Below are 20,846 nucleotides of genomic sequence, written 5' to 3' on the forward strand. Positions count from 1 at the left end.
CATTGGACATTGCAAAACTGCCTCTCCCCATCATTAAGTTATTAGATTAGCCCGGGGCAGCAAGCAAACAACTTCAGACATCTCGCAGCAGGCATCCGTCCTACCAGTCCCCGCTCTTATTGGATTACTACGGGAGACTCCTCCAGAAGACAAAACGACTCCATGGAGAGCGTGAGGCAAGGGGATGATTATTGGAAAGCAGATGATGGGAAGAACAGAGGAAAAAGCCTGCTCGGGCCAGACGCCCGCAGCACTTTGGATCGAGCGGATGGCTAACGAGCAGGAGACAGGGAATGGATGCAGAGGGCGGCGAGATCCGATTTTGATTATTGGCTGCTGGATTCGAGAGGCAGCCCGGGCCTGCCAGGTTGTGCGTCATCCACCTCCTGCCACATCTCATTTGGGTTACTGCCACGGCGAATGTCCATTCAACACTATCGGAGACAAATGAGGGCAAACGGCTGTCAAGGTCAACAACCGCCTCCACCGGGGCCACAGGTGGTCTGCCATTCTAATGCCTTATACACTTAGAGTAATTAAAACCCGTCCAGTCCAGAAGAAGCAGGGGATGTCGATAGAATTTTTTTGCTAATGAGATGCTAATTTGTTGGCCCGCTAGGAATGAGGAAGTCAAGGACACAAAATATTTTTTTTTGCACACTTCTGTTGAGTTAACTTTTTCAAATATGGCGTGTGTGTGTGTGTGTGTGTGTGTGTGTGTGTGTGTGTGTGTGTGTGTGTGTGTGTGTGTGTGTGTGTGTGTGTGTGTGTGTGTGTGTGTGTTTGTACGCCCTCACGGATATCCTACAAGTTTGTTCAGCAGGGGAGACCGCGGGTTGCTCTTTGTCTTGACATCTGATAAAAAAGATACGAGCATCCTTTCAAGCTCCTTTCAAACTCCCGCTCTTTTACAGAGCGTGGTCCCCGTGAGTTCAGAGTAAAATGGAGAAAGCTCCCCCGCCTCGCAGCGAGGACTGAAGCCACATAAAGATTGCCCTCATGCAGCCTGAAAGTAGTCCAAGTCAGACCTGTTTTCAAACACCCCACTGAGCCAGCCTTCTATGGACTCATTGAGTCATTCCAGGCTGGCTGTCCCACTTTTTTTTTTTCCCCCAGCAGATATCACACAGACTCTCTGATATCTGCACACACTCACGCTGCTCAACTTTTCCCTTCCCACATGTTTGAGTACATAAGCAATCGGGGCCAACCCTGTCCTCTCATGTTTATTAACCGGGTTCGCTCTTTGGACTCCAGTTTGACTCCCCTCGGGCAGCAGAGGAGCACGGAGCTGTGATGAAACCGAGCAGACAGCAGCGCGGTCTTGTTCTCTCCACCGGCGCTGCAGTAGGGAGAGGGTCATTTTCTGATGTGTCATTTCACACAAGCCCTGCACAACAAAATAGATCCTTCCTGCGGAGCCGCTCAGCCACGGTGGCCTTCGGTTCTTACATAAAAAAAACGTTAAATAAAAGCTTGTCTCATTATCAAAGCTAGCTAATCTAATTTCTGATCTGTAGACTCGGGGATGAGTAGTAGCAGCGCCGCTCTGAAGGACACAATCACCGGGGAAATAACAACAATTAGAGCTGCCAATCACCCAAAAATGCCAGAAGATGGTTTTGGATGAGTTTCTGCTTCAGAGGACTCAGACAGAGGAGATGGGTGAGGGTGTAGGGATGATATAAGTAAAGTATAATCACACCACATACACAAAGCTGTGCTTAAGTCAGCTCAGCCACAGTGTACAAACATTAGCCGCTTTCACATAGCCAGATCAAGGCGGTACCGATGTTCTGCCTCACTGTTCTGTATGAAAGGTACGGAGGCAGAATGTGGGGACAGAGTCGATCCACAGCTGAGCCGAGCTGATATCGGTGGGAAAAATGTTACAGCAAGCATTAAAAAAACTAAAAAGCAAATAAGGGAGACAACAAGGTCCTGGAGCTCTCCAAACTATCTGAAATCACACAAAGCAAAGACGGCGTAGCGGCACAATACTGCAGTCTTTACAGCAGTATTGTGGAATCTCTTTGTGAAAGGGGGCTATTGTTTTGGACTTGTTGCAGCCTTGAAATAGAGTTGGGTGAGTTTGGCTCAGACCTCCACACATTCAACACTTACTTACCACCCCACTTCTTTGTGTCTTTCTAATTAGAGTAGAAAATGGCTGAAAAAACTGTATGATTAAGTACTCTGGTGCTCAAAGAATAATAATAATTCATTCATTCATTAGTCAAACAGCAGAAAATTAATTAACTTTTTCTTTCTAGGAAGCAAAAATCCTTCACATTGCGAATTGAATTCCCTTCTGGTTTTCATACTGATAGTTGGAATAAAAAATGTCCAACCCCGTCTCCTAGAAATTACAAATTCCAATTTTGCAAAAGAAAATACATTTTGGAACATACAATAAATTCTGGCAGTTTCTATCAACAAAATGAAGAAATGTTTTTCAGCTAAATTGTAAAAATGTTATACTAAATATATTTGCAATATTTAATCTTGCAATACAATCTCCCCTCATATCATCTATAGCATTATTACACTTAATATGGGTATGTCCAGGCACTCACAGAGCTTGGTTAAGGTGAATTGAAGGTGGTAGTACATGTAGCACTTCCTTAAATACCTCCAAAGTGTAGGTAGCACGCTTGTTAAGCCACAATGTTTTGCTTTCTATTTCTACACGTTTTACTACTACTTTTAATAAGTAAAGTAACATAATAACCTTTGCATTAATGAGTGATTGATAACTATTCCAGAGAAACTTCCTGGTAGAACTCCCTGTGACAACTAAAGGTCAGCGTAGTGCCCCTTTAAGACTCTTATGCTACCATCTCACTGCCCTCTTGACAAGAACTTTCACGTATCCGCTCATCTCTAGGCTGCTCAATGATGTGCAGCAACACATACTAATACACTCCTCAGAAATATTGGACTCCATCATTTATTGTCTAAATTAAATTCTCGGCATGCACAAGATCAGCTTCTCATTTTAAAAGATTAGATTTAAAGATGGCCGTCCTGCACAGGTTTACAGATTCTCATTTTGAACTAAATTGACAGCATCAGGCCATTGAGCTCGAGGCAATCACAGCACACGGGGGAAGATGATGTTATGATCTCGCTAATGTGAATCAAAATGAAATCCAAGAGTCTGTCCCATATCGGAGTGGATGCTGCAGTTTATCCATTACGTAGTGTTTCCCTGGTTTACAATAAAGAGATCAGATCAGGCTCATTAGATTGGCAAATGGCATATGAGGCCTTCTGCATCATTAAAAATTCCTAATGCCTTACCTATTTCCTGGTATTGATCCTGAAGAAGCCTTACGTTAAAGCAACCTGTCATCTCACCGCTTAAAAGACAAACATAGAGAGAGAGAGAGCCATTACTTTATCTATTGTTCCGAGAAGTTGACTTCAAAAGGGGTGAAAACCTCTGGTGGAGTCTGAGGCTTGGGAAAGCGGAGCAGGGCAGGTGGAGCCGGGAGGAGAGGATAGAGAGAGCACTCAGAAAGATGGGAGATAGAGGAGTGGAGAGGGGAAGCCCTTTGATCTCTGGCAAGAAGCGAGCGCATGAAGAAAAAAGACAGAGAGCAGCTAAGAAGATTGCAAACAAGGCATGCACTCAATTCCCAATAGCAGCACGAACGCGAGGAGAAGAGACAGATGGAGGGAGGAAGAAGGAGAAAGAAGTCAAGCAGATTGAGCGAGACAGAGATGGAGAGAGAGGATGACAGGGTCAGAGAGTGAGAAGAAAAGAGGATGAAAATGAAGGAGAGGGAAACAGATAAGACCAGGATGTTAAAAGGATTTCAGTCCGGGGCTGTTTGGGGAGTTCTCTCAAGCCCTATGCTAAAGCAATTAGCATTGAACCCCCTTCTAGGAAAGTGCAGCCAAACCACAGCGGCAGTCTCTAACATAGTTAGTGTCTAACAACCAAGTCAAGCAAACCCCACGGTCCCCATTAAACCTCAAGTTTTAATTGGCATGTCAGGACCGTGCTGCGTTTCACAACCCGTTGAATGCACGCTCTCAAAAAAAGTCGGCCTTGTGAGTCTGCACACCCCACTTCAAGTGGAAACCCCGAGACAGTAAACAGAGCTGCTGAGCTGGATTGAAAAGGCCTGCATAGCGTGATAACAAATGCTCAACTTTAAAAGTGAAAGGGATATTTCATAACATCTGTTGCTAACATGGCCGCGCTGTTGAGGAAAAAGTTGTTTACTCGAAACTAGTTCCTAAAGTTTTCAACCGTCACATCAAAATGTCAAAGTTTTATTTGAAGTGAGCCTATGTACAGTACAAATGACCACATAATGGAAAAATGCTAAAATATAGAGTCACAGTAGCACATTGAGTTAAAAAATGAGAAGTAAAAGTCAATGAACTTACTCACAGACAGTATAATACATGGACGCAGTCTATGTGACATAACCCACAAGCATACAAGTGCTGTCAGCTGTTGCTAGCCAGCTGACGTCAGCTGACGATAGAGTCACAGTTGATTGGCGCTGTCCGGTATTACAAGATTCAACCAAGTTTCACGGACATCACAAATCCCGATATCCCGTGCGGGACTGAGATCATCCAGCGGCAGCCGGCACATTGGCCAGCAAGCTAGCAGGATGCCCTACATACAATGAACGGCATAGCAAGCCTTTATGTTTGTCAGATGTGTTCATGAAAATCACAAACAATGCTATTATGCATAAATCTGTACAGTAAATATGAGGCCACCACCAGTAGTCAGCTAGCTTAGCTACAATACTGGAAAAAGATTGCTAATCTCTGTCCAAAGGGTTTTCTTAGCTAAACTAACCAGCTGTTCCATGGTAGCTTCATAATTACAGACTTCAAAGTAGTTCCAAACTCCTCATTTCACTCTAATGAAAGAAAAGTAAGAAAGGTAATTAGCGTAGCTTCTAGAGTTGAACTATTCCATTAATTATAAGGCCTCGTTTAAGGTTCTTGTTGCTGCTTGACTGAAGGTTTTTCTCAAACACTTGAGAACTTTGATGGGAACTTTGACAAATTTGATTTAGCCAGGAATAAGAGAAAAGAGAGGCGGTAGCAGAGTACTTTAACGCATTCAGCAGGGGGATACTATTTTAATGATGTCACAGAGTTCCTGCTGACTTCACTGTCCAGTCACTCACTTTCAGCAGTCACCTGCCTGCTCGTTGTTTCAGCTGACAGCAGTTGAACCTCAGTGTCTCCAGGTTTGACGATTCCTACATTTTTTAACATCCCGGTTGTTATTCTGCTCCCATCTGCTAGCCAGAACCAGTCACACCAGTCCGTCTCCTTTGACCTCTCTCATCTGTGAGTGCTTCCCAGGAACCACTGCTGACTGGCGTTTTCCACTCTGTGAATATAACAGTCTTCACTGACTGCAGTGCACCAAAATCTCAAGAGGCTGTCACTTTCCAGAACAACATGTCTGGCACCGACAACCGGGTTACATCTAAAGTCACTTTAACCACATGTCTCTGCGCCTTTCCAACATTTAGTCGAACAGCAGCTGAGCGTCTCTTCCCTTTCTGCGTGCATTACGCGTCTGCTTTCGCGTTTTGTGTGACTCACCGTCTGGAGGAGAGGGCCGCTGACGTTAACAGGGATGTGCAGCCAAGAAAGTGGATACTTACTGTGCCAATTTCAGGACGTCAGTTATCAGTTTAAAAATTGCAATTGTGACTGCATTTTTCCTTCTGCCAGTTAAAAAACCCCCCATCTTGTCTGTTTGAGATTAACTGTGCTCACTGCTTACCTTGGAATATGGCGGCGTTCTGGATGATGAGACGTTTGAGTTGAGCACTGACAACCTGCAGACCGGACTCCATGTTGCTGCGTGCGGCTACCTGATAGCGCTCCTCCATTTTCTTGGAACAGCAGGTCGGGCCTTTGGTTTGGCACACCTGCAGATCGGCACCTGGCAGGGAATCAGCAGAGACAGGACAGGATGCTGGATGAGCGCAAGGGAAGGAACTGCAAAGCCACTTTTGTTTAATTTTCAAAAAGAAAAACAGAAGCCCCCCTTCAGCTGCACCCTCTGCATGCTAAACACGCGAAACACTATCTCCAGCAGATTCGGCAGCCTTAATGAGCGTGTGATCATTATGTAGAGGCTGTCTTATTTTGCGGGGCCGGAGTCAAAAATAAATTGCTGCTGAAAAATAAGAGGCATTTTGATTGCACATTCAAGCAATACACCAGAGCCCTTGTTTTTGTCCTCGGAGATCAATTTGGTCAACAGAAAGTTTCCCGCCACTCATGGCTACACTTTTCACACCGAGGATTAAAAGAAAGTATTTTTATGGGGCACGAAAATGAGAGGCGAGAGCAGTTCAGCGTGCACACAAACAAAAACCCCGCTTTCAGAATACCACATTGACAAAACAGAGTAACATTGAAGCTGATGAAACAACATTTCTGCACCTGGCCTCTGACATTACAGGTTGTTAACGCAGATGAGGAGTAATTGGATTCCCAGAGCTCTTTTGAAAAGGTGCACATGTAAGCCAGTTAAGGTAAAACTAAGGTGACAGTGATGAGTAACTCCGAGGTAGCCGCGCACCGGCTGGATCAAAGAACAAATGGCCTGAAGAAAATATATATATATATATTTGGGAAGAAAGAAAATCCCAGGAGCGCGAAAAAGAGTCTGATCAAGGATATTGAGGGTACCTCAGCTGCTGCGACAGCCATGGAGAGTGAACTGCGGTTTTGTGTGACGAAGTCCTTGGACACATCTTTTACAAAGGACTCTTCTCTTCTGTTTCATTACGAGAACATGCCCTTACCGTCGCGATGTCATAGGCAACGCTGAGCAACATGCATCCTAAAAGTTTGAATTAGACACTTAAATGCAGTTCAAACTAATGTGACTACTCAAAATGTATGCTGCTGTCAGAACACCTCTATCGGAAAAGAAAGGGTCCAGTGGAATACGCTTTCTATACACTAGCTATACATTTCCAGCCTGTTCCCAAATCGCTCCTCTAAAACGATGCACACACAGACATCACACAGACATAAATAGGCCACAGCCATCTGATGTTTAAATACAAGGAGCTCCCTCTCCTTAGTGCCTCCCTCTCTCTCTCTCTCTCTCTCTCTCTCTCTCTCTCTCTCTCTCTCTCTCTCTCTCTCTCTCTCTCTCTCTCTCTGTCCCGTGTGGCTGTTGAAAGCTTCGGCTGCAGTCGTAACGTGCCAGGCTGCATCTAGGAGTTGTCTGCAGGATCTGCTGCCTGGGAAGCGTCAGTGACAAGGGCCTGATTGATGGCGTGGTAAACAAATGTCAGGGGAGTCTGCCAGCCCCGGCTGCTGCTCGATGGGATTGCGGGGAGGACAGGGAGACGAAAGCTGGGAGATTAATTTGGAGGGAGGGCTCGGGTTGTGACTGTATATGTTTATTAAATATATATATATATATATATCAGAAAAGTCTTGATAACAAGCGTGTCAGAAGACAGAAGAAAGGCTTTTTGTGGAGACGGAGGGTTTATCTTAATATGAAAAGTGAATCTCTCTATTTGAGGATTTGCCTCTCTGAGATGTTCAAACAAAAGATCCTCAGAATCAAAAGCTCAGACTGTAACAAAGAGAGCAGAAGGCATGGAGGGAAGTTAAACTAGCAGGAGATGCAACAGAGTGGCAGTCCTCATAATTAACAAGTGATGGGGAGTCGAACAGCGCACAGCTTCGGCTAAACCCCTCCGCTCACTACCCGACGCCCATCAGGGTTTAAGGTGGAGAGCCTAATGAGTGAAACGGGCAATAAAACTGTCACGCGGCACCTTTTGTACGCACACTGACAGGCTTAATATCTTAAATCAATATCCGACAAAGGACTCCTGACAGATAAAATCAAGCTAATTTCAGCCTGCCGGGGCTAAATTATTAAGCTGTCAATAGCACCATAGGTGAGGCGAGAGCGGCCGGTGCTGGGGGAGGAGACGTGGGATTTAACAATTATCTTCCTCAAAACAGACAGTCGCATTTGCACGTTAGTTTTTTTTTTTAATATGAGGATGATAAATGTGTTTCATTACAGAAGTTCCACCGCCCTGAGGAATAAGTGAAGGATTCGACAGGAAAATGATTCCCCACAGAGCTTCACAAATGATAAAATCACGGCGTCTAAATAAAGCCTTCTCTCTGACTGACAGATCACTTGGGAACCAGCTTCCTGCTTCTCCTCTTTGCTTTAGGCTCAGCTCTCTTTTTCTCCCCCCACTTCATTCTCTTTTAGTTTTTTATAATCCCTGTCATCCCTGCACAGTTTTGTTCTGAGCTTGTTTCACTTCACCCACCTTGAGCTTAATAGCTACCGGGCACCATCGGCATCTTTTTTTTTTTTGGTTTGGCCTCCTGATGGCCACTTCTTTCAAGCAAAATGAAGAGAGACAAGGTGCAAGGCTGAGAGCAATCTAGATGTAAATCCCCCCCCTCCCCAACATGCAATCTCGTTCCAAGGTGACGCCTTTAAATTATTACCTACTTTCAATCAATACTCTGAACCGGTGGGGCCGGAGAATTCAACATGCAGAGCAGCTGCCGTTTTCATGAGTGTCAAGGTCTTTGAATGGCTTTTTAAAAACGCATTGATCGTCCTCCGGTTTGTCACAGACTTTTTTTTTTTATCAGACCCATCCTTTATTGCTGCTTTGTTTCTTTTGAAATGCCAGGGGTGAAAAACTCCAGCGGGGGGGGGCTCCACAAGTCCTGTGTACACACAGAGAGGGGTCCCTCCCTTCACATCTCTAACAAGCTCGGGGACTCCAAGCCAAGGGAACTAAGAGGGTGGGTGGGGGTGGCGGGGGCAGCTACAAATACACTGTGTGTCTCTTGGCTTCCCGACACCAATTATAAAGCTATCACTATGCAAGTTTAATGACGGAGACCATGGGGGAAAAACAAGTTGTATTAAAATATAGAATATGTTAAAAGCCGTTCATTACAGGCATAAATTATACATCAGCTACCAGTGTTGGGTGGAAGCATGTGGGACTCCTTGGCTTCCTCTCCAGGGCAAAATAAGCCAGTGTCACTTTGCAGAGACAATAAATGAAATGAAGATAGCGCAATTTACAACCAACCTAAGGAATGATTATGCCATTAGCTACCAGGGATTATAATTGTTTTTTGGTATATTTTCAGTGCTTTGCTGACTGCTCTACTTTTAAAGCGTTTGATGAGGCAATAATGTGAAAAAGCTGGAAGAGTGAATGTGAAGGAGCCCGGTCTCTGTTGTCTGAAGTGTTCACAAAACAATGAGGGAGCAAACGCAAAGTGCCCTTCGTTATAGAGAGGGCTGTTACCAGAGAGGAAATGGGAATAAACAAAGAGCAAAACGCTGCTTAATTAGACAAAGGGACCTCTCGCGTCAGGTCAAACCGATCCACCTATTAGTGGTGCCCGGTGTCATTTCAACAGCCGGAGCGCTTGTTCGTTTGTTGTTCAGTTTTTCTGTTATAAACAAAAAACAGGTGACATGACACTGCAGCTAATTACTGAGAAGGAGAAAAAAAACTGTTCAGGATGTTGTGTTGAAATAAGTGACAGCTGGAGCGTCTTGGGTAGCAGAGTGTTCACAGCCCATACCACGTTCTCACAACGTCACAGGTTTGATTCCAGCCTTGTACGGTTGTGACGGTATGAGGTTTTCACGGTAACCATCTCAGAAAATATTACGGTTTCACAGTATTAAGGGCCGTCGATAACTACAAAATAGAACTATAGATACATCGCTTGTGTCTGGCGTCAAGGACAGAAGCGGACAAGATCGTTTTCAGAAGGATCACTTTCAGATCATCTCTCCCTCTCACGAGTCGTGATGCTGAAAGACGCACAGCAGCAGCTACATTACAACTGTTCTTATTTATATCCTTATCTTTATTCCTTCCTCTCTATTCCTCTGGACATTTTTTTTTTTTTTTTTTTTTTTACTTTATAGCTACAATGACATGAAAGAATGATATCAGCATCATCATTAAAATATAATTATAATAGATGAAATTAAGGATTATAGCAACATTTGCATGTTAACTAAATAACTAAATGAAAAATAACATCAGCTTCTAAAATAAAATGTCCAATGATTGATAAATTAACCTATAGTGTAGGTGCTCCTTTCTGTACCTTTACCTCTCCCTCACTTACTGTAATTTAAAAAAAATACTGCACATAAGCAAATGTGCACAGTCTGATCCCACAGTATGATCCCACAGTCTGATCCCACAGTATGATCCCACAGTATACAGTGATACCGTTAGGACCCTAGGGCCTTGGAACCCTTTGTTACATGTCATACCCTTCTCTTTCTCCAATATCCAATCTCTACCTCTACAATAACGAACCCCCCTCCCCAAAAATTTAAAATCTCAAATAAATGTATAAATAAGTGGCAGCTGTCAGCTCAGCCTCCGGCGAACTCGTACTATTCCTCCATTTAGTGAGAATCTGATGCTCCTCTCATGAATCAGGTCAGCTGCTGTCAGAGATCCTCCGCGTCCTCCGCTCAAAGCGCCGCTGACACTGACGGAGCCGCTCTCACACTCATGTCCCGGGGAAAGTGCTCGCTCTCGCACATACACGACTACACGCCACGGAGTGAACCGACACCCAGCCTCCATTTCACCTTCAGACACTCCAACCACCCACAGCAACAACCGCAACAAAGACATGAGTGGTACTCCTGCAGCACAATTTTGTTTTTTCACATCTCCAACTGTAATGTTTTTGTTTTTTTCTCATTCTCATTCATGTTGGCGGAAAGAAAAAGTTTTTGTGTTTTGGTGTTTTGCCCCCTGGCACCACATGCAGCGTTATTAGAATTCTGCTCTGCCTTCCTGCGGACTTCTCTCTGAATCACCCACCTCCCCCACACCACACACCATATCAATACAGGCTACTTCACGGCTCCCCATCATCACACACACACACACACACACACACACACACACACACACACACACACACACACACACACACACACACACACACACACACACACACACACACACACACACACACACACACAGAGATAGAGCGTGATACTTCCCCCAGTCAAATCACAGCAAGCCATCCTCAACATTTAAGTTCATCAATCTTTCATTAGCTGTAGGGCTCAATGAAGAACTCTTGGCACAAAGTTCAGCAGATGTGACTGAAAACCTTCAACTTATTCTGTATCCATTAACGACATGGATGCATTATGGATGACCAAAATGAATGGGACCAAAAACTGTACCAAGTATATGAGAAGTGGCTGCATATTTCATGCTTTTGTAAAAATGTAAAACAAAAGTTCATTTGGAGAAAAGTGGATGGGCTGGGATTTATGGAAATCCTACCTAAAGTACAGGCCTGGCACCATAACTCCGTCTCATGTCTCAGGATATTACGGTTTAAATATTTCATACATTGCTTAAATATCGTCGAGAACGATGAAAGACGGTTCAATGTCAACGCTGGATATAAAGGACGGCATACAATACTGGAAACATGCCTGGAAAGTTAAGTATGAGTCACATCTGTTTTTCTTTTATAAACACACATTTTTTAGTCTAGTTATTTATTCAGGAATACAAATGTGGCTTAACACGTTTAACAGGATTAACAAATATTTTGCAACAGCTATTTTTATGTGGATGTGCACAAAGCAATCCTCCACAAAAACTGTACACATTAATGAGTGAAAGCAGTGAATGTGATTATTGTTGATGATGTAATGTTTGGTAATGCAACTATTTCTGCACTGATAAACCATACATCAATATAACATTATCCCAGTGGTTTCAAACATATGTTGACAGACTTTACTCTTATCTTTGCTCATTTTCTTGCCAATTACTGGATTACTTTACCCTGAAAATGATCCACATAATACACAAATACACCCATTTGGTTTTTTTTTATCACGGTTTGTTTCCACATCATACAACATAGCACACACACACTTTCCACTCATGCACTCGCCTACACTGCTGACGTGACTGACTCCACACACCACTGTTAGATTAAGTTTTCTTTATATTTTGCCATTGAGTTAAATAAATCATTTGTTAAACTACTTGACTGTGTGCGTCTCACTCTTTTGTCATGGCCCGGTTTGTGGCATATGCAAGCTCTGAAAATCAGGCCACAAAGGTTAGGAAACCATTGTGTGTGACCGTTGAAAACATGGCTGTTCAGAACCGGCTTCATGTCCTGTGGTATTTCTGCTTGCAGCTTTTCTCAAGAACCGCTCATCAAAACAGCTTCACACTCCACACTGCTCTTCTTCGGGTCTTCAGCAATACCATGACATGACATAGTTGCGTCACACACCCAAGTCTCGGCTACTCACAGTCAGAGACACCAGAAAAATACAGTCTGGTTCACAGGAAAATCACACCAGAGGCAGACTTGACAGTTCAGCAAAGGAGACAACCAGGGCCCCAAACACACATAGATTTAATATGATGTATAGATGTGAAAAATATTGAATTGGGTTACTAATTTAACTCATTGTACACGGAAATATTTGACAAAAGGCCCCCCAAAATATGTCACTTAATTGTACACTACTTACTTACTGTGTACTTCCAGTTCAGAGGTTAAAACATTAGCAGTGCTACATTAACAGGACAGAGAAATGTTATTGGTTACTTTGAAGAATCTAATTTATCTCACAAAAATATCACAAGCCAAATTCAATGCATCATTATTCATTCAACTATCCAGCATCAGATTAGAAATAAAAGCTCCACCTTTTAAATATGTTACATTAAAGTGCATTGTGCTGAGTATGCCCCCATTTCACTCTCAGTAATAATGTAAATGCAGGAGGATTCATAGTTTTACTATTATTAATAGTTAATACCATTTGGGGTAACATGCTTCCAGGCCACAAAAACACACCCAGGTGGCGGTTACTCCCGGTCCTAAACATCAGTGAAATACTTAGCGAGGTAGTTTCCAGGAGCCTCTATTTGTCGCTTGTTTGGACATAGACGCCTGGTTATAAAGTACAGCATAGACTTCATCAGTGGAGGTGTTTCACTGGCGGTAACCTTATTATAAGTTTATTATCAAGTCATACACCGGGACCCACCTACCTACTTTACTCACGGTCACACCGGTGAAATACATTCTGGTTCAATTCTTCTTCATGTTAGCTATCAAAGCTTCGTTCAGACTCGCGCGTGGCACCCTAGCTCGAGCCTCCGCAGGTGGACAGAGGTTCATGGTTTTATAGTTAGATTAACAACGTTCTGTGGCACATTCAAGGCCACACTACGTTCTCCCAAAGGCCTTGCTTAATGGCTTTTTATAAAAGCCTAAACACTATAAAATTGATTTACAATTGAATGTGTTGCAACCTATTTCTCCCTCAATGGCAGTAATTTGTTTACGCATTAAGTCCTGAATTCACACGCCATTACATTTTACTACAGCTCCTGAAGGGGTCCTAAGATCCCTCTCAGGCTGAGAGGGTTTAGAAGGTGTGCAGAATATAAGGAATTGTTGAATATCAGCATTATTTCAGCACATTGGGAATGAAAGGGAGAGGCATTTTATCTCCCTGTTGCTACACTGGTGCAGTTATGTCTTTTTACATGAATCTTGTTGTATCTAACTACAGAACTTTGTGGCTCCATGGGGCCATTGTTAAAACCCGTATATGAAATTGTTAACATGAATACAGTCTAATTGGGCTTCTTATAATCACCCAGGTGTCTTGTAGACATTGGCAACACTGTTGTATGTGTCCTGACACTAACAATAGTTGCAAAAACAGCCATTTTTTCCCTACGATATTTATTTCTTTCCTTCTAAATTCAGACGTGTATGGAGGTGGTAACCCCTATCTTCATCACACACTCATTTGATGAAGATCATAAAACATTTTTATCATGCCAAATAAGGAAATGTAACATATATATGTTACATGGGCTATGCATGAACAAATATATATGAGTGTTATGTAGGCCTTGGGGTCAATCAGGAACCAGAGAGGTGTAACTCCCTTTTAGAACAAACTCCAAAGCAGAATTAAAAATGGACTTATATGGTAGGCTCTGAGACCCAAAACAGAAGCAATGCATCATTTTTACTGGCGGGATTAACACGTCATCCTTTCAAAATCCTGTTTGTAAGCCTACTTCGGAAAAATCAGACGGTATCAAGACAGTAAAAACAAAGATTACACGTTTGTTGAGCTGCCTACTGGATCTAAAACAGAAAAAAAGGGCCAAAGGTTGTTTTTTTTCAAATCAGTGTTCTACATTAATCTAAAAATCTTGTTCTATACATGCAGGATAAGGTGCATTACCATCAGTCACTTGATAAAGCACTGTAGCACCAGCTCACTTCATAAAAGCAGCAATCAAGCTGCAGCAGAGTAGCCGCGGGCATCTTGGGAATGTGTAAACCAAAGTAGCTCTTAACCGGCGAGGATGAATTGTCCCTTGGCTGACTGGTGGATTGATTTCCAGTGTGAGTAATGGGTTTTCAGCTGCCTGGTGTGCAGGCTTGTCCAGCTGAGGACCGACTCCTCGGTGAAGGTGCACAGCTGGGCATGCTCTGCCTCAGATTTGGAAATGGGGTGTGTGTGTTGGGTGGGGGGGTTAAATATTTCTCTCGGCCTGCCACGATGACTCTGGCAAGATAAAAATGCATGATGGCCTCGGCGGCGGAGGGTGTGTGATTAAAGATTTATGCAGGGAGAGATGTGGGGCGCAGTGGTTGGAGCCGCATGCACCCACGGATGGGAGATTAATACGTGATGGATTGAGCATGACAAAATATGCTTCAAAGTGCGTCGCGCGTCTTTCCTTGTCGTTTGATTTGAATCATTTTTGCGATTCATCACACTCCTCCGTGTTCACAGCGCACTGAGAGCATTATTGGGTAAACCTCTTTGAAATCAGGTGAGGTGTGCGAGGATCTCACGCTGAGAAAATGCTGTTAACCTGGAGCACTTGCCTCGAGTGCTGACATGACACTACGACACCAAATGAACATTTGCAGCTGGCTGGTGATTCAGCCACATGAGAGGGGCCTCTGGATCTGAATGCATGCAACAGGCTCCGGCGGTGCGCGGACGTGCTGTGTTCTGCAAAAATAGGGGGGGGGGGGGGGGCAAAACACCTGATTTATTTAACCCCCCCATCAGCTCAGTGTGTTTTCCCTCACGTCTCAAAAGTCAAGTCCCTTCCTTTTCCTCCACGGAAGCAGACTCACTGACATTTGAGCTCCAGGGAACAGTAATTACCTCTCTGGATAACCGCATCCATTACAGATGTGTTTGCAGGGCGGTCACAATCCACATCACACCACTAATCTATATTCCTGTGACAGTGTGGATAAGGACCATGCTTCAGCGCGCAGCTTTTTAATCAATTCTCATAAAAGGAACAACGTTGGTCTTGTTTGATATGTGTGCAGTCCATCATTATCATCATCTAAAGGGCAGAAACACTCAAACTTAGCAGAAGATACAAACCCCCCGTAAAACAAACAAATGCTGCTAACATCTGCTTTTTTAAAAAGCACCGACCAAACCAAAGTTGTGTGTTACTTGGCTCCACGTTTGGATCAATGCTAGAGCCAATCAATTCTGTAAGCTTATTTAACAGTTAACTGGTGGCTTATATAATTCAACCTGCATTTTTTAACAAGGTGCTTAACTGGCTAATAGATTTTCTTTTCTTTATTACAGGGCAGGTTGATGGAGAGTATACAGTGTACAGTGTGTGGGTCGGCTCTGGCTGCTGACACTGGAGAAGTCAGCAGCCCAGACTAGAGGACGGTTGGACCGGTGATGTCCTCCGAATATGAGTAGAAATCCATTCTTAACCTCTGGAAGTGCAAGCTATCTAAAGTGTGCAGTCACCCCCCCCCGCGGAGCTTTTATATACATTTTATACACAAGCACATTTTATACACAAGCTTGAAGTTGATGACAGTTACCTGACACCGGGGTCTCGGGGACCCACTTGGAGCCCGGATGCAGAGACTGGAACACCGTGCGCACCTCCTGGCAGGTGGGCACCTGTCCTGCGGGCAGGGAGACGAGCTGCAGGGAGACGAGCAGGAGGAGCGCAGCGCGGGCCGACGGACGGAGCATGGCTGGCGCTTAACGGGGAACCGGGAGCGACGAACGGCGAGGATTAAACTTCAACACATTCAGAAAAAGTTACTGGAGCATCCCGGGTTGGTGCTGATGAGGTGAGGCTGCGGCTTCCGGCTCAGCATCAGCATCCTTATCTCTTATCCCCCCCCCCACCCTCACCCTCACCGGTCCGTGAGCGATACTCCCGATGGTGAGAACTTCTGAGTCCCTCTTCACTTGCGGCTCTGACTCTCAAGCTCGCTGCACCGATCGACGAGCCCCGGATACATGTGCGCGCACCCCCACCCTACCCCAGACCCCCACCCCTCCCTAAAAAAAAAAGCGCGCGCCAGAGTGTGGACCTGCGCGTATTCTGATCTCTCCCCTCTCGCGCGTAATAGTAACAGTGATGCGAGCTGATGCATTGGCTGCAGGGGGGGGGAGATAGTAGGAGGGGAGTAATGCGGTGCACGAGCTGTTAGATGAATGGTGGTGTGTTTGATATAGGAATGCATCCTGTGGCCAGGAGAAATGAAGATGGCACATAAGCTGTCAGATATGATCTGGAAATGAAGCTTTTATTGTTCAACACATGGAGAAAAGCATTGATATGTATATATATATATATATATATATATATATATATATATATATATATATATATATATGAGAACAAACAGAGCATAAAGTGAACATCAAAATCCTCCTCTTATCTTATATCACTGGATAAATCTAATTCAATCACATAACCTCATGGCATTTCATTTTACACTGCTTATTCCATCATCTTCCCCATCTTGAGTGGACATTTATTCTTTACTTTCACTCAGCTCCTATTAGAGCCAATACAGTTGAAATGGTGCCACCTGGTGTTCAGTCTCTGCATTTAGAGAGCTCGTCCTCCCCCGCAGATAGAGCTTCAGAGTCCATCGAGCCAGAAAAAAGCACATCTATCCTACAAAACGTCCATGTCTCCTACACACACACTAACACAAGTGTAGCTGTTCACAACATCTGGCGGCTTGCAGATGGATACTGTGCAATTTCTTTTTATTTTGTCTAGCATTGAAATTGTGAAGTCATCCACCCGAAAACAGCGAGACAAGCACTCATGTCAACAAAAAAGAACAACCTTAATGTTAAGACGCCTGTAGAGTCAAATATTACTGCAACAAGGAGGAGGAGGAGGAGGAGGAGGGGGGGGCGATAACAGCTGCTCTCTTAGGCCTGCGGTGAATACGATTTTTAGTCTTTCAAGTGTTCATCAAAGCTTGGAACAACAGAAAACAGAGAAAAAACACAACCTGCACCTCTTCTTTTGGCTGTGCGTCTGAGGAAACGGAGAGCTTTGCATGGATTTGCACAGCAGAGACTGGCAGAAGCTGACAGCAAACCAACAAAACTCTCCGTAAACCCACATGAGTTCCACCTGCAGGTGTGAAACCTGGCTGACGTGTGCGTGATGTGAAGGTGACCGGCAATACCTGAAGTGCACAAACTGCAGTAGATCAGCGTGCACTACCTGCACTGTGAGCACTTTGGGACTGCAAAGTCGACGGCAAGTTCAGGGACACTTTTACTGTGCTTTGATAAATGTATTGTTATGTAATGCAAACACCTTATTTCTTATTCTTTGAGGATTTTAAGATGAGTCTCCTCTGTGCATCTATTGTCTGTCCATGATCAGTGAAGGTTTCTAGGATTAAAACTGCAAAAAAAAAATAAATAAACACTTGTACACCTCACAGAACTAAAGAAAAGACATAAAGCATTTTCACCCAGAGATACATTTGTTTTCAGGGCAAGTGTAGTGGAGAATATTTCAGATCCTGAGAAAGACAGGCCCTCCAGCCAGAAGGAGCAACTAGGGCAGTAGATACTGAGCTACTTCACTAACTACACTAGATGCACCTTAGCTGGAGGACCATGAGAGTTAGGGGTGGAGACGGAGGGGATTCAGGTGCTGAATTATTTCAAACTCCTTCTGGCAAGACGCTCCCAGTCTTGAGCATCTGAAAACAGAACAAAAATCAATTAAAAAGTGATGTAGACAAATATCCAAACTGATCCTACAACTCCTTACAGGAGAATGAATACTTTATAGCTGCAGCCATGTGGGGTGGTTAACTGAATTTAAACCTGCATGTATCTTCAAGCATTACAAACCTTGAAAAGTCCTCAATAAAATTTAAATAAAAAAACTTTGGAATTGTTTGCCATGATGCAATGATCAGTGAGACTGGATACAGATAAGAAACTTTAGATATTATTAATAAAATCTACAAATATCTTCTAACACCCATATCCGGATAGTCTAATTGAGATGTTTAATTAGTTTAATGGTCTTAATCTGCAAAAATGCCCAGTGACTAAAGGTGTAACATATATCTAACTGAATTAAAATGAACATTTTCCCTCTGAAATGTGGTGAATAAGAAGTATAAAGCAACGTTAAACTGGTCTGGAAACAATCGGATGATGTACAAGCACTTAAACATTTTACTGAAGTACTGAAGAGTAAATGTACTTAGTTTACCTTCCACCATCAAAAACTTCCCAGTTTAATAAGATCTTGTAAAAAAAAATTGTTGGAAAATATAAAACACCCTTTAACTCCTTTAATCAATACTATCACATCCTATTGTAGCATGTAAGAAGTCCCAGGCAGTTTAAACATAACGGTCCATGCATCAATCAGCACACACGTGGAGGGACTTCAGCTTCAAACATAGGAGCACAAAAAGACACAATACAGCCCATAATACAGCTCTTTTCCCTGCCTCCCTGTAACAGATTCTATTCTCTTAAACTGCAGATTATGGGATGTAACAGGGCTATGATGGGTTCATAAACGTGGTCGGAGCGCCTCTCTGTGTGCAGCTCGAATAAAGTGGCGCCAACTGCGTTTTTTTTTTTGTTTTTTTTATGATGCGATGATGAGCGTGTCATCTCGATTAAATAATGATCGCGATCACATCCGCGTTTATTCAGTGACGTAACTACTACAAAAACAGCAGCTGGCGAGCGGCGGGTGGATGGATTTGTAACACTTTGCGGATTAATAAAATAGAGCCTGGATGAGCCCAACGTGCCAGCAGCTACAGCCCACAACAAAAGACTGCAGCGGAACCGACCTTTAGCCAACTAAAGTTACTGTGGCGCCCGGAGGACAAAACACATGGATTATTATTATAATTATTATTATTAACTTAAAATGCATCATATTCATTAAGATAACTGCACTGCAAGACCTTAACGAACCAAAAGTCCGATGAGGAGAAATAAGCAAAAAATGACCCTTTTCAGATTATTCAAACTTTTTTTTGAAACGAAAGCAAAGCACTATTTAAAAAAAAAAAAAAAAAAGACCACGTGCGTCAATCTGTGCTGGAATAAAGACGCACAAACAAAAAAGAAGAAGAAGAAGAAGAAGAAGAAGAGCACACAGCCTACCTTTGCTTTGGGTTGAGGGGTTATTCTACCGAGTGACTGTATTGCTACGCATCCTGCAAGAAAAGCTCCAGCACGTACCTTCTCCCGCAGATGTTGTACCCTCCGCAGCCCTCTTTGCGCCAACAAAAAGTTCTGTCATGCATGAAATTGTGAGAGCATCTTTTCTTGTTGTTTCTCTCTTTGTGGGGGTGGGGAGAGGAACGCAGGCGACGCGCTCGTTGCGGATGTCGTCCTTGACACACACACACACACACACACACACACACACAAAAAAAAAACCACACATATCCTCTCACAAGTTTTTTTTTTTAGGGTATTAAATGTAGATTTTTTTTGTTGTTTTCTTCTCCTGGCGCGTGGTGTTTCCCCCCCTGCACGTGTTTGCAGACTGCATCGCGTGAAGTTTAGGTTCTTCTTATTAACCCCCCCATCTGGCTCATCCGTTCGGCGCTTTGCTGGTCAAAGGGAACCCAGGAGGCTGGTGACCCCGTGACCCCCGTGGAAACCCTGCCCCCACACGGCCCCTCTGCTCCGCCACCCCGCCTCATGTGCGCTCACATATCACTCAGTAATAATGTCTCCGTTTTTCTTGCAACAGTAGAGTTTTACATGGAGTCCAGAGGCTTTCCAGACAACGTGGTTCCACTTCCTCCACGGTGGGAACATGGACGCAGCGTTGCCTCACTTGCCTTCTTCCCCCGATTGAACTTTAACCTACTTTTCATAAGTGCGTTTTCCCCTCTGCTCCCAATCGGTGCAGTTTAAAAGGGAAAGACAATAAACTGCAGCTGCCCCTTTTTTTTTTTTTTTTTTTTAATATTATTCTTTCACCAAGTGTCTCTGATTCTCACGGGGAACCGGTGACAGCAGGAGGAGGAGGAGGAGGAGGAGGGTTCATTGTGATCAGGAACCTTTTGATCTTATTTTGCACAAAACTAGGGTTAATTCATGGAAGGAAGATTTTTTTTTTTTTTTTTTTTACATTATGATTTTTAAATGTTGCATTCAACAAAAAAATGGTCTGCTGGAGGAATAATTCGTGTTTTTCTTTGGGTTTGAGTAGGTTTGCAGGGATTATAATTGACCCCCACACAGACAATAGACCGGCAACCCATTGAGCAGGCCTCATGGTGGAAACCTCCTGGTAGGATGGAATGTGTCCCAGTGTTTTGAACTGGGCTTACAACTGGGAGGAGGGGTTATTTTTAGCAATATCCATTTGCATCACTGGATGGATACGCTTGGCAAGATGTAAGCGGTGACCGGCTCAGTCCAGAATGATATT

The 20,846-nt window shown here is 43.7% G+C and overlaps 1 protein-coding gene across 1 annotated transcript in view; it reads right to left on the reverse strand.

Annotated features, from left to right (window-relative positions):
- gpc3 (glypican 3) overlaps positions 1–16,123 on the reverse strand; it is an 83,132-nt gene extending 67,009 nt beyond the window's left edge. Inside the window, 2 exon segments of the mRNA XM_054598172.1 lie at positions 5,777–5,938; positions 15,967–16,123. Coding sequence (XP_054454147.1) covers positions 5,777–5,938; positions 15,967–16,123 — 319 coding nt within the window.
- Between the last annotated feature and the right edge of the window lie 4,723 nt (positions 16,124–20,846).

This window comes from Anoplopoma fimbria, chromosome 4 (assembly GCF_027596085.1).
Source record: "Anoplopoma fimbria isolate UVic2021 breed Golden Eagle Sablefish chromosome 4, Afim_UVic_2022, whole genome shotgun sequence".
NCBI classification, from domain to species: domain Eukaryota; kingdom Metazoa; phylum Chordata; class Actinopteri; order Perciformes; family Anoplopomatidae; genus Anoplopoma; species Anoplopoma fimbria.